Here is a 13706-nt window from a genome sequence, read left to right as displayed (position 1 = left end):
CTACCCTCTAACGCAGGTCATGTCCCCCTCTCTACCCTCTAACTCAGGTCAAGCCCTCCTCTCTACCCTCTCAGGTCATGTCCCCCTCTCTACCCTCTAACTCAGGTCATGCCCCCCTCTCTACCCTCTAATGCAAGTCATGCCCTCCTCTCTACCCTCTAACGCAGGTCATGCCCCTAATTCTACTCTCTAACTCTGGTCATGTCCCCTTCTCTACCCTCTAACTCAGGTCATGTCCCTCACTCTACCCTCTAACTCTGGTCATGTCCCCCTCTCTACCCTCTGACGCAGGTCATGCCCATCACTCTACACTGTAACTCAGGTCATGACTCCCTCTCTACCCTCTAATGCAGGTCATGACCCCCTCTCTACCCTCTAACGCAGGTCATGCCCTTCACTCTACACTGTAACTCAGGTCATGCCCCTCACTCAACCCTCTAATTCTGGTCATGCCCTCCTCTCTACCCTCTAACTCAGGTCATGTCCTCCTCTCTACCCTATAACTCAGGTCATGCCCTCCTCACTACCCTCTAACTCTGGTCATGTCCTCCTCTGTACCCCCTAACTCTGGTCATGTCCCTCACTCTACGCTCTAACTCAGGTCATGCCCTCCTCACTACCCTCTAACTCTGGTCATGTCCCCTCTCTACCATCTAACTCTGATCATGCCCCCTCGCTATCCTCTAACTCTGGTCATGCCCCCTCACTACTCTGGTCATGTCCCTCACTCTACTCTCTAACTCTGGTCATGTCCTCCTCACTACCCTCTAACTCTGGTCATCCCCTCCTCTGTACCGTCTAAGGCAGGCATTCCCAACCGCGGTCCTCAAGGCACACCAACAGTGCAGGTTTTAGTGATATCCAGGCTGCAGCACAGATGGTTAAATCAAAATAACTGAGCTAATAATTAAGTCACCTGTGCTGAAGCCTGGATATCACTAAAACATGCACTGTTGGTGTGCCTTGAGGACCGTGGTTGGGAATGCCTGCTCTAAGGTCATGCCTCTCACTCTACCCTCTAACTCAGGTCATGCCCCTTCTCTACCCTCTAACTCTGGTCATGCTCACCTCGCTACCCTCTAAGTTCATGCCTCTCACTCTACACTCTAACTCTGGTCCTGCCTCCCTTTCTACAGTCTAACTCAGGTCATGTCACCCCTCTCTACACTCTAATTATGATCATGACCCCCTTTACACTGAAACTCTCGTCATGCCCCCCTCTCTACACTCTTACTCTGATCATGCCCCCTCTACACTCTAACTCAGTTGATGCTCTGCTGTCTACACTGTAACTCGGGTCATGACCTCCTTGCATCCTCTAATATTTGCCCCAATGTTTGCATATATCCTACAAGGCCTCACATCTTACTCTTTTGTACTCCCCTCTCCTGCCCCCCCTCTTTCCAAACACCCCTACCCTCCTGCCACTGTTACTGCACAGTCTCATCCTCCTCGTCTCCCCTAAAGACCACCAAGTGCATTGTGCTGCCTCCAACTAATGTATCTTACCCCTCCTTCTACATTTTTAGTTTTGACGGGCAGGGTCTTTAATAATATCCCTATACAGCAACAATTATTATATGGATAATGGGGGGTGGGAGGGGTGCCTGGACCGGGCTATGGGACTCAGGATCGACACCAATTATGTCGACACTCATTGGTTGACAGTGGGTAGGTCGACACGGCCATTAGGTTGACATGAAAAAAGGTAGACATGAGTTTTTTTTAAATGTATTTTTGGGGTCGTTTTCTCCGTCAAGTGACCGAGAACCCCAATTAGTGCACCGCGTCCCCTTGCATGGGTCGCTTCGCTCGCCATGCTGCGGGCAAGGTGCCTCTCTCCGATACCGCTGCGCTCGGCACAGGTTACCGTTCCCAATCGTAGTCCACGTGGATCGCAAAGTATGAAAAAGTCCCCCAAAAAATAAAATGTGAAAAACTCAAGTCGACCTAATGGCCGTCTCGACCTCTTTCTAGTGTCAACCTACCCACTGTCGATCAATGGGTGTCAACCTAAATGGTGTTGACCCGGAGTCCGGATACCCCTGGACTGCTAGGTACTGCACTGCCAATGGGCACAGAGTTCTAACTTTAACCCATTGTGAACAGATCTTGAATTGACTTCACAGTTGTCTACAGATAGCAACAATGCTTAGGATGGCCCTGATGCATCCTGGGCCGGTCCAACCGGAGGCGTGGGGGCGTGGTTATCCAGATTATTTTTGTCATATCTATCTATCATCAATCTGTCACATATCAATCTACCTAAGATCGATCTATCACATAATCTCTCATGTCTCATATCTAGCTATTGTTCTATCAATCTAATATCTATCTAGCTATGGCCAGTTAATTTATATAGCGCACACAGATTCCGCAGCGCTGTACAGAGAATACTTAGTCACTCACATCAGTCCCTGCCCCAGTGCTGTGCTAACCACTACACCCTCTGTGCCGGCCACAGATCTATGTATACTTTATGTCTATAGGTCCCATATCTATATACTGTATCTCTCTATTATTAATGTATAACCAGTTACTTTTATAGTGCACACATTCTGCCGCTATGTAACCCACCACATGTGTGTGTACACACACACACACACACACACACACACACACACACACACACACACACACACACAAGCACCTGGGAGGGAACCCATGCAAGCACGGGGAGAACATGCAAACTCCACAGTTAAGGTTGTGGTGGGAATTTAATACTGTGTGGCAGCAATGCTAGCCATTACACCATCCGCGCTGCTCATTTATCTGTCTATACTGTATGTCTTATATCTATCACATATATACACATATGTCACATCTAGGCTGGATCTCCTCTATGTATGGGGCAGATAGATAGTAGCTGGTATATGCTGCTGCAGGTAGGAATAGGGCAAGGGGGCTGCCGGGGTTACACACTGTATACACTTGGATATTTATAGATGTGAATAATGAGTCCTGGACCCTCTTCCTCTGCTCTGAGTGATGGGCTACAGGCAGCCCCCCTCCTCCTCCCCCTGGTGTCAGGCTGCTGCCATATGACCCCACTGATAAGCCCCCATAGGGGGACAGGAGTCTGGAGTTGTGATTTTCTGACGTCACGGAAACTCTCCCCCCCTGTAGGTTGGAAACGTCACATCTCTGGCAGCCAATCAGCAGCAGGCTGTATGTATATATAGATGCAGCAGGATACAGGAGGGATGGAAAGGCTAGGGCTCTGGGACACTCCACAGGTTATTGCAGAGAAGCACTGACCAGCAGCTATAGAGGTAAGTGACCCACATCAGCAATGCACCCACACATACTGCCTGTACCATAATAACATCCATGTGCACACACACACTAATGCATATACTCCGGCCTGCACCATTGCCCCCCACTCCCCAGCCTGCACCATTGCCCCCCATGCCCCAGCCAATCATTTCCTCTGCAAACTTTATACTGCACCCTAAAAACTGCAGACACTCCACTCCTTCTGCTCCATTCCCACTACTGCAATCACCTGGGTATTACCCCCTGTAACTGCCCCCTTTACCAGAGCCCCCTCCCCAATACTGCAATCACCTGGATATTACCCCCTGTAACTGCCCCCCTTTACCAGAGCCCCCTCCCCACTACTGCAACCACCTGGATCTTACCCCCTGTAACTGCCCCCTTCCCACTACTGCAATCACCTGGATATTACCCCCTTTACCAGAGCCCCCTCCCCAATACTGCAATCACCTGGGTATTACCCCCTGTAACTGCCCCCCTTTACCAGAGACCCCTTCCCAATACTGCAATCACCTGGATATTACCCCCTGTAACTGCCCCCCTTTACCAGAGCCCCCTCCCCACTACTGCAACCACCTGGATATTACCTCCTGTAACTGCCCCCCTTTACCAGAGCCCCATTCCCACTACTGCAACCACCTGGATATTACCCCTGTAACTGCCCCCCTTTACCAGAGCCCCTTCCCCACTACTGCAACCACCTGGATATTACCCCCTGTAACTGCCCCCTTTACCAGAGCCTACTACTGCAACCACCTGGATATTACCCCCTGTAACTGCCCCCTTTACCAGAGACCCCTCCCCACTACTGCAATCACCTGGATGTTACCTCCTGTAATTGCCCCCCTTTACCAGAGCCCCATTCCCACTACTGCAACCACCTGGATATTACCCCTGTAACTGCCCCCCTTTACCAGAGCCCCTTCCCCACTACTGCAACCACCTGGATATTACCCCCTGTAACTGCCCTCTTTACCAGAGCCTACTACTGCAACCACCTGGATATTACCCCCTGTAACTGCCCCCTTTACCAGAGCCTACTACTGCAACCACCTGGATATTACCCCTGTAACTGCCCCCCTTTACCAGAGCCCCTTCCCCACTACTGCAACCACCTGGATATTACCCCCTGTAACTGCCCCCTTTACCAGAGCCCACTACTGCAACCACCTGGATATTACCCCCTGTAACTGCCCCCTTTACCAGAGCCTACTACTGCAACCACCTGGATATTACCCCCTGTAACTGCCCCCTTTACCAGAGCCCCCTCCCCACTACTGCAACCACCTGGATATTACCTCCTGTAACTGCCCCCCTTTACCAGAGCCCCATTCCCACTACTGCAACCACCTGGATATTACCCCTGTAACTGCCCCCCTTTACCAGAGCCCCTTCCCCACTACTGCAACCACCTGGATATTACCCCCTGTAACTGCCCCCTTTACCAGAGCCTACTACTGCAACCACCTGGATACTACCCCCTGTAACTGCCCCCTTTACCAGAGACCCCTCCCCACTACTGCAATCACCTGGATGTTACCTCCTGTAACTGCCCCCCTTTACCAGAGCCCCCTCTCCACTACTGCAATCACCTGGATGTTACCCCCTGTAACTGCCCCCCTTTACCAGAGCCCCCTCTCCACTACTGCAATCACCTGGATATTACCCCCTGTAACTGCCCCCCTTTACCAGAGCCCCCTCTCCACTACTGCAAGCAACTGGATATTACCCCCTGTAACTGCCCCCCTTTTCCAGAGCCCCCTCTCCACTACTGCAACCACCTGGATATTACCCCCTGTAACTGCCCCCTTCCCACTACTGCAATCACCTGGATATTACCCCCTGTAACTGCCCCCCTTTACCAGAGCCCTCTCCCCACTACTGCAATCACCAGGATATTACCCCCTGTAACTGCCCCCTTTACCAGAGCCCCCTCCCCAATACTGCAATCACCTGGATATTACCCCTGTAACTGCCCCCCTTTACCAGAGCCCCCTCCCCACTACTGCAACCACCTGGATATTACCCCCCGTAACTGCCCCCTTTACGAACCCCCTCCCCACTACTGCAATCACCTGGATATTACCCCCTGTAACTGCACCTTTACCTGCCCCCTCCCCACTACTGCAATCACCTGGATATTACACCCTGTAACTGCCCCCTTTACCAGAGCCCTCTCACCACTACTGCAATCACCTGGATATTACCCCCCTGTAACTGCCCCCTTTACCAGAGCCCCCTCCCCACTACTGCAAGCACCTGGATATTACCCCTGTAACTGCCCCCCTTTACCAGAGCTCCCTCCCCACTACTGCAACCGCCTGCAAATTACCCCCTGTAACTGCCCCCTTTACCAGAGCCCCATTCCCACTACTGCAATCACCTGGATATTACCCCTGTAACTGCCCCCCTTTACCAGAGCTCCCTCCCCACTACTGCAACCGCCTGCATATTACCCCCTGTAACTGCCCCCTTTACCAGAGCCCACTACTGCAACTACCTGCATATTACCCCCTGTAACTGCCCCCCTTTACCAAAGCCCCCTCCCCACTACTGCAACCACCTGGATATTACCCCCTGTAACTGCCCCCCTTTACCAGAGCCCCATTCCCACTACTGCAATCACCTGGATATTACCCCCTCTAACTGCCCCCCTTTACCAGAGCCCCATTCCCACTACTGCAATCACCTGGATATTACCCCTGTAACTGCCCCCCTTTACCAGAGCCACCTCCCCACTACTGCAACCACCTGGATATTACACCCTGTAACTGCCCCCTTTACCAGAGCCCCCTCCCCAATACTGCAATCACCTGGATATTACCCCCTGTAACTGCCCCCCTTTACCAGAGCCCCCTCCCCACTACTGCAACCACCTGGATATTACCCCTGTAACTGCCCCCTTTACCAGAACCCCCTCCCCACTACTGCATCCACCTGGATATTACCCCTGTAACTGCCCCCTTTACCAGAACCCCCTCCCCACTACTGCAACCACCTGGATACTACCCCCTGTAACTGCCCCCTTTACCAGAGCCCTCTCCCCACTACTGCAATCACCAGGATATTACCCCCTGTAACTGCCCCCCTTTACCAGAGCCCTCTCCCCACTACTGCAATCACCTGGATATTACCTCCTGTAACTGCCCCCTTTACCAGAGCCCCCTCCCCACTACTGCAACCACCTGGATATTACCCCCTGTAACTGCCCCCTTTACCAGAGCCCCATTCCCACTACTGCAATCACCTGGATATTACCCCTGTAACTGCCCCCCTTTACCAGAGCTCCCTCCCCACTACTGCAACCGCCTGCATATTACCCCCTGTAACTGCCCCCTTTACCAGAGCCCACTACTGCAACCACCTGCATATTACCCCCTGTAACTGCCCCCCTTTACCAGAGCCCCATTCCCACTACTGCAATCACCTGGATATTACCCCCTGTAACTGCCCCCCTTTACCAGAGCCCCCTCCCCACTACTGCAACCACCTGGATATTACCCCCTGTAACTGCCCCCCTTTACCAGAGCCCCATTCCCACTACTGCAATCACCTGGATATTACCCCCTGTAACTGCCCCCCTTTACCAGAGCCCCATTCCCACTACTGCAATCACCTGGATATTACCCCTGTAACTGCCCCCCTTTACCAGAGCCCCCTCCCCACTACTGCAACCACCTGGATATTACACCCTGTAACTGCCCCCCTTTACCAGAGCCCCATTCCCACTACTGCAACCACCTGGATATTAGACCCTGTAACTGCCCCCTTTACCAGAGCCCTCTCCCCACTACTGCAATCACCTGGATATTACCCCCTGTAACTGCCCCCCTTTACCAGAGCCCCCTCCCCACTACTGCAACCACCTGGATATTACCCCTGTAACTGCCCCCTTTACCAGAGCCCCCTCCCCACTACTGCATCCACCTGGATATTACCCCTGTAACTGCCCCCTTTACCAGAACCCCCTCCCCACTACTGCAACCACCTGGATATTACCCCCTGTAACTGCCCCCCTTTACCAGAGCCCTCTCCCCACTACTGCAATCACCAGGATATTACCCCCTGTAACTGCCTCCCTTTACCAGAGCCCTCTCCCCACTACTGCAATCACCTGGATATTACCTCCTGTAACTGCCCCCTTTACCAGAGCCCCCTCCCCACTACTGCAACCACCTGGATATTACCCCCTGTAACTGCCCCCTTTACCAGAGCCCCCTCCCCACTACTGCAATCACCTGGATATTACCTCCTGTAACTGCCCCCCTTTACCAGAGCCCCCTCCCCACTACTGCAACCACCTGGATATTACCCCCTGTAACTGCCCCCTTTACCAGAGCCCCCTCCCCACTATTGGCCGTACCCCAGCGCACAGACCATATTCCTGGCCTCAGCCACACATGATAAGTGACGTTATCTCCTTTTTCTCACAGATGGAACTAAGCAGCTTCTACAGCCAGGAGCTGGCACCACAGGAGGTCCCAAACATGGAGCTTGGCTCAGGTAATGGCCACATAATGACTGTGCTGTGTATAGGATGCTAATTACAGGCTACCTGGGGCTCTAACCGCAATCCCTGCCTACCCGAGGTGGCCTGAGCCTGGAACAGTCTCCTGCAGAGCTGGGATAGGGCCGAGCAATGCAAACACCTCCTAAAATAGGTATCTGCAATCAGACACTGCTGCACTATTAATGGTGTAATATTATTACATTCTGGGCCTAATTCAAGGCTGATTGCAGAACAACATTTTCCTCTAATGGGCAAAACCATGTGCACTGCAGGTGGGGCAGATATAACATGTGCAGAGAGAGTTAGATTTGGGAGGGTTATATTGTTTCTGTGCAGGGTAAATACTGGCTGCTTTAGTTTTACACTGCAATTTAGATTTCAGTTTGAACACACCCCACCCAAATCTAACTCTCTCTGCACATGTTACATCTGCCCCACCTGCAGTGAACAAAGATTTGCAATCAACCTTGAATTCGGCCCTCTGTCCAAGTGGTTACATGATATTTATTTCCCAGGACTGAGTAAGTTATATGTTTATGTTACATAGTAACAGTTGCCTGTTGCTTATTATTGTATATACACAGGAGTGGGTGTCTTACACATGGGGAGGTTACAGTATTTTTTTTCTTAGATTTCAGACATGAAGATCCAGGTTTCCTCCGAGATATTGGGCTGAGCACGGTACCTGTGACTGCAGGGAAGGGACTGTACCCAAATACTGCTCAGTGCCCAGCCAGCAACCCCCTGTCATGCGATGACTTCACAGAGCAGTCCCTGTATTACTGGGGGCACTACAGCCCAGGTAGGTAGCCCTCCATCTAATCCCAGAGCAGTCCCTGTATTACTGGGGGCTCTACAGTCCAGGTAGGTAGCCCTCCATCTAATCCCAGAGCAGTCCCTGTATTACTGGGGGCTCTACAGTCCAGGTAGGTAGCCCTCCCTCTAATCCCAGAGCAGTCCCTGTATTACTGGGGGCTCTACAGTCCAGGTAGGTAGCCCTCCATCTAATCCCAGAGCAGTCCCTGTATTACTGGGGGCTCTACAGTCCAGGTAGGTAGCCCTCCATCTAATCCCAGAGCAGTCCCTGTATTACTGGGGGCTCTATAGCCCAGGTAGGTAGCCTTCCATGTAATCCCAGAGCAATCCCCGTATTACTGGGGACACTACAGCCCAGGTAGGTAACCCTCCATCTAATCCCAGAGCAGTCCTCGTATTACTGGGGACACTACAGCCCAGGTAGGTAGCCCTCCATCTAATCCCAGAGCAGTCCCCGTATTACTGGGGGTACTACAGTCCAGGTAGGTAGCCTTCCATCTAAGTCCAGAGCAGTTCCCGTATTACTGGTGGCACTACAGTCTAGGTAGGCAGCCCTCCATCTAATCCCAGAGCAGTCCCTGTATTACTGGGGGCACTACAGCCCAGGTAGGTAGCCTTCCATCTAATCCCAGAGCAGTCCCTGTATTACTGGGGGAACTACAGCCCAGGTAGGTAGCCTTCCATCCATCTAATCCCAGAGCAGTCTCTGTATTACTGGGGGAACTACAGCCCAGGTAGGTAGCCTTCCATCCATCTAATCCCAGAGCAGTCTCTGTATTACTGGGGGAACTACAGCCCAGGTAGGTAGCCCTCCATCTTATCACAGAGCAGTCCCTGTATTACTGGGAGCACTACAGCCCAGGTAGGTAGCCTTCCATGTAATCCCAGAGCAATCCCCGTATTACTGGGGACACTACAGCCCAGGTAGGCAGCCCTCCATCTAATCCCAGAGCAGTCCTCGTATTACTGGGGGCACTACAACCCAGGTAGGTAGCCCTCCATCTAATCCCAGAGCAGTCCCTGTATTACTGGGGGCACTACAGCCCAGGTAGGTAGCCTTCCATCTAATCCCAGAGCAGTCCCTGTATTACTGGGGGCACTACAGCCCAGGTAGGTAGCCTTCCATGTAATCCCAGAGCAGTCCCCGTATTACTGGGGACACCACAGCCCAGGTAGGTAGCCTCCCATCTAATCCCAGAGCAGTCCCCATATTACTGGGGACACTACAACCCAGGTAGGTAGCCTCCCATTTAATCCCAGTCCCCGTATTACTAGGGAAACTACAACCCAGGTAGGCTTTTAGGGAAAAACAAAGAACACTATCTCTTGGGAGTACCCTCTGCAAAGATGTTTGGGGGGTTAGTGTCTCTTTAAGGCGGCTGCAATTGATATAAACTTGTCTCCCCCCCCCCCATCTTTTTTTTAAAGAAACAGCGCAAGGTCACCTGGAGGGATATCTGCCGTCGTTCCAGTCTTTATTACCTGCCCTGGCTGAGGAAATACAGAACCGTTCCTCCCACCAGGAGATGCCAGAGCCGATCCCCTATGACGAGGAATCCTTGTACCAAACCCACCAGGACCCTTTACCCTTCACCCCAACGTCTGACACATTCTCCCAGAACTCATGCACCGGTTCGGTGGGAGATCAGAGTTTCGCCTGGGCATCCCATGATTGGGCCAGCTGGGACGATTCTGCCTGGATGAGTGGTACCCAGTCTTCCGAGACCTGTCCGCAACTAAACCTTAGCAGTCAGCGCCCAGTGGTACACAGAGACCCCTACACAACAGGTGAGGACGGTGGTGGTCTTCGGATGAGTTAGAAAACACAGTAACATACAGTAATAAACATCTAACAAAGAATACAACAGACGTTGTCTGAAGTCATCAGCCATTTCTAGTGCCGAAATCCCTTCCACATCTATTAGTTGCATTAAACACAGGAAATTAGCTAGAGAAAAACTGGCCGCACAAGCACAACTTTGATCTTCAGCTATAAAGAGCTCCTACAACTTCTACATAGATATATAGGGGGTGGTACCATAAGCGCGACCAGTGTAGACTTGGGTGAGTAACCTATTTCCTCTTCCAGGAGTCGCCTACAACGACACAAGCTTCCATCAGACGTCCAGCCTTGCAGGGCGCCAATGTGGAGCCGAAAAAGATGGCGCCTACTCAACTTACAGTCAGAAGGCAGCAGGGGTCAAGAACAGCAAGCCTCCCACACCAGGTGAGCCCCTCTATACACAGACCATTCCAGCTTCCTTTGCTTCATGCCTATACCATGTTTCAAGTAGATGCTCAGCCACTTTTTGCATGTTTGGCGGTTTACCCAGCCTGAGAATGTGGTGTAATCTCTGTCCCATGCCATGAACCCAAAGTACAGGTTTCAATGCTCGATGCCAAGCCCAAATAAACTCTAGATTTTGCGAACGCCTCGATAAAATGTTTGCAGAGGGCTTCAAAACTTGCCTTTAAAGTCACATTCACAGTATCATTATTGTCTATAGAACTGGACCAGAGATATCCTTAAAATCTGGCCTGTCAGATTTCCAAAGGAAAACTTTTTAAACCGCCTGTTCTTGCCTTTGGCACTTCCTATATAACCCATCTGACCAAATTGTTGTCTTTTGCTTAAAGGCGGGTCTGGCCCAATACAGCTCTGGCAGTTCCTTCTGGAATTACTCCAAGATTCCACCTGTCAAAAGCTAATTAATTGGACTGGAAATGGATGGGAATTTAAGCTTTCGGATCCTAATGAGGTATGTAACTTGTCCACCTCCCTGAAAAAGCAATTGTCTCTTTTGTATTGAGGTCTACAGTATGTCTATTAGTCTTCCATATTTCTTTAATATTTGATGGTTTTAGACCTAAACCTTGTCCCAGCTTCCTCCTGACATGTCTGTATGTGCTCTTCCAGGTGGCACGGATATGGGGAAGGCGAAAGAACAAGCCCAGGATGAACTACGAGAAGCTTAGCCGAGGGCTGAGATATTACTACCACAAGAACATTATCCATAAAACCGGTGGCCAGCGGTACGTGTACAAATTTGTGTGCGACATCCAAGATCTTCTCAACCGACCGGCACAAGGACTTCAACAGGAACCCAAAAGCCAAAGACCCAAGAAGGTGTAGATGGACAACCATGATCTCACAATAAACACTCAGAACTGTAGTGGCCTTCAGGACGGGACTGATTCTGGGGACCCACTGTATGAAACGGGGTAAAGCCCTAGACCACTGCCAAGCACTAGAAGACAGGTCTTAGCAAAGCACTGAAAAACACTGTAGATACTGGTCACAGGGGGACGGGGTGGTGGCTTCTCATGGATTCAGAAACCAAGTATGGAGAGCTGGTTGGTGCAAGAGACCTTCTCAGGCCTCTCCTAGCCAACTTCTTCCTGCCTTACTGTGAATTTACTCAAGCTCTTGTTCAGGTACATTCCCTTTTATATTATCATGTAAATATTAAGATATTCTGTTATGTATTTTCAGATTAATAAAATATTGTTGTTTTTTTACCAAGAAACATTTTTGTTTCATTTATATAATTTGTCCACTGGAAGTTAGTATTGGGATCACTGGAAAAGGAAAGATACTGGTCCTATCACACCGGTCATAAATGGAAGACGTGTGGTCAGGTGCATAGTCCAGGAGAAAAAAAAAACATCGCAAACAAAAACTGCGGCCCAGCGTTCAGCTCAAAACGTCAGCACATCGGGGTAATGATGTTCTGTGCAAAATCTCCTCCACCCTCTCTCATAGAGATATCGGACACGCACGAAACAGAACATAAAGAGGAACCACGGCATAATAGCTCAGATAACAACAATGGTGGATATAAAGCCATCGCCCTATTATATATAGGAAAAGCAGTGATCGCTGACATACAACAGGTCTTCCCCAAAGGCTCAAGCTAAATGCAAAACTTAAGGGGGTCTATGTACTAAGCTTTGGAGAGAGATAAAGTGGACGGAATAAAGTACCAACCAACCAGCTCCTAACTGTCATTTTTCAAACACAGCCTGTAACATGACAATTAGGAGCTGATTGGCTGGTGCATTATTTATTATCAATTAACAGTTTCTTTTATAGCGCAGCAAATTCCGTTGCGCTTGGACACAATGATGAAACAAAACTGGGTAATATACAGTCATAGAGGTAAGGAGGCTTTCAATCTATAGTGAAATAGGAATGAATACAGAAGGAAAGGCATTCTCTCTCTCTCCAAGGCCTACTCGTACATAGGAGGGTCATTCCGAGATGATCGTAACTGTGCTAAATTTAGCACAGCTACGATCATCCACACTGACATGCGGGGGGACGCCCAGCACAGGGCTAGTCCGCCCCGCATGTCAGTGCCGGCCCCCCCGCAGAAGTGCAAAGGCATCGCACAGCGGCGATGCCTTTGCACTTCAAGAGTAGCTCCCGACCAGCGCAGCTTTAGCGTGCTGGCCGGGAGCTACTCATCGCTCCCCGGCCCGCAGCGGCTGCGTGTGACGTCACGCAGCCGCTGCGACCCGCCCCCCGTTCGGTCCAGCCACACCTGTCAATCAGGCAGAGGCGATAGTAGCGCAGTTTTGACCCGATCTCAGCGCTGCGATAAACTGCAGCGTGCGATTGGGTCAGAATGACCCCCATAGATCCCTAAATATTTTGCTAAACATAAGAACATCCTCATGCTTTTAATTGCTAGATACAAGCCGATTTGCAGTATATTAACGCAGATAGCAAGTCTCAGTTTTATTTACATATACAGGTTGTGTCTTCCATATCCAAAGTTCTGAAATACAGAATATTCCAAGATACAGAACTTTTGGAGGGCGACTGAGATAGTGACACCTCTGCTTTCCGATGGCTAATGTACACACACTGTTTAATGCACACAATTAATAAATACATTATATACAATGACCTTCAGGCTGCGTGTATAAGGTGTTTGATACATAAATGTATTCTGCCATTAGATTTGGGTCCCATCCTCCAGGATCTCTCATTATGGTCTGCAAATATTCCAAACTACGGAAAGAGCAGATATCCAAAATACCTCTGGTCCCAAGCATTTTGGATACGGGAAAAATCCACCCGTATGGCGTCAATAGTACC

The 13706-nt window shown here is 50.5% G+C and overlaps 1 protein-coding gene across 1 annotated transcript; it reads left to right on the top strand.

Annotated features, from left to right (window-relative positions):
* Positions 1 to 3142: 3142 nt before the first annotated feature.
* On the top strand, positions 3143 to 12054 carry LOC134965809 (protein c-ets-1-B-like). The gene is made up of 7 exons (XM_063942175.1): positions 3143 to 3272; positions 7710 to 7779; positions 8418 to 8588; positions 10031 to 10390; positions 10692 to 10829; positions 11240 to 11361; positions 11520 to 12054. Exons 2-7 carry the CDS (start codon positions 7710 to 7712, stop codon positions 11733 to 11735), a joined length of 1077 nt encoding a protein of 358 aa, XP_063798245.1. The 5' UTR covers positions 3143 to 3272; the 3' UTR covers positions 11736 to 12054.
* The last annotated feature ends 1652 nt before the right edge of the window (positions 12055 to 13706 follow it).

The sequence above is a fragment of the Pseudophryne corroboree genome, chromosome 10 (assembly GCF_028390025.1).
Source record: "Pseudophryne corroboree isolate aPseCor3 chromosome 10, aPseCor3.hap2, whole genome shotgun sequence".
Classification (NCBI taxonomy): domain Eukaryota; kingdom Metazoa; phylum Chordata; class Amphibia; order Anura; family Myobatrachidae; genus Pseudophryne; species Pseudophryne corroboree.
The sequence above is the reverse complement of the archived record's forward strand: the minus strand, read 5'-3'. Positions and strand labels throughout refer to the sequence as shown.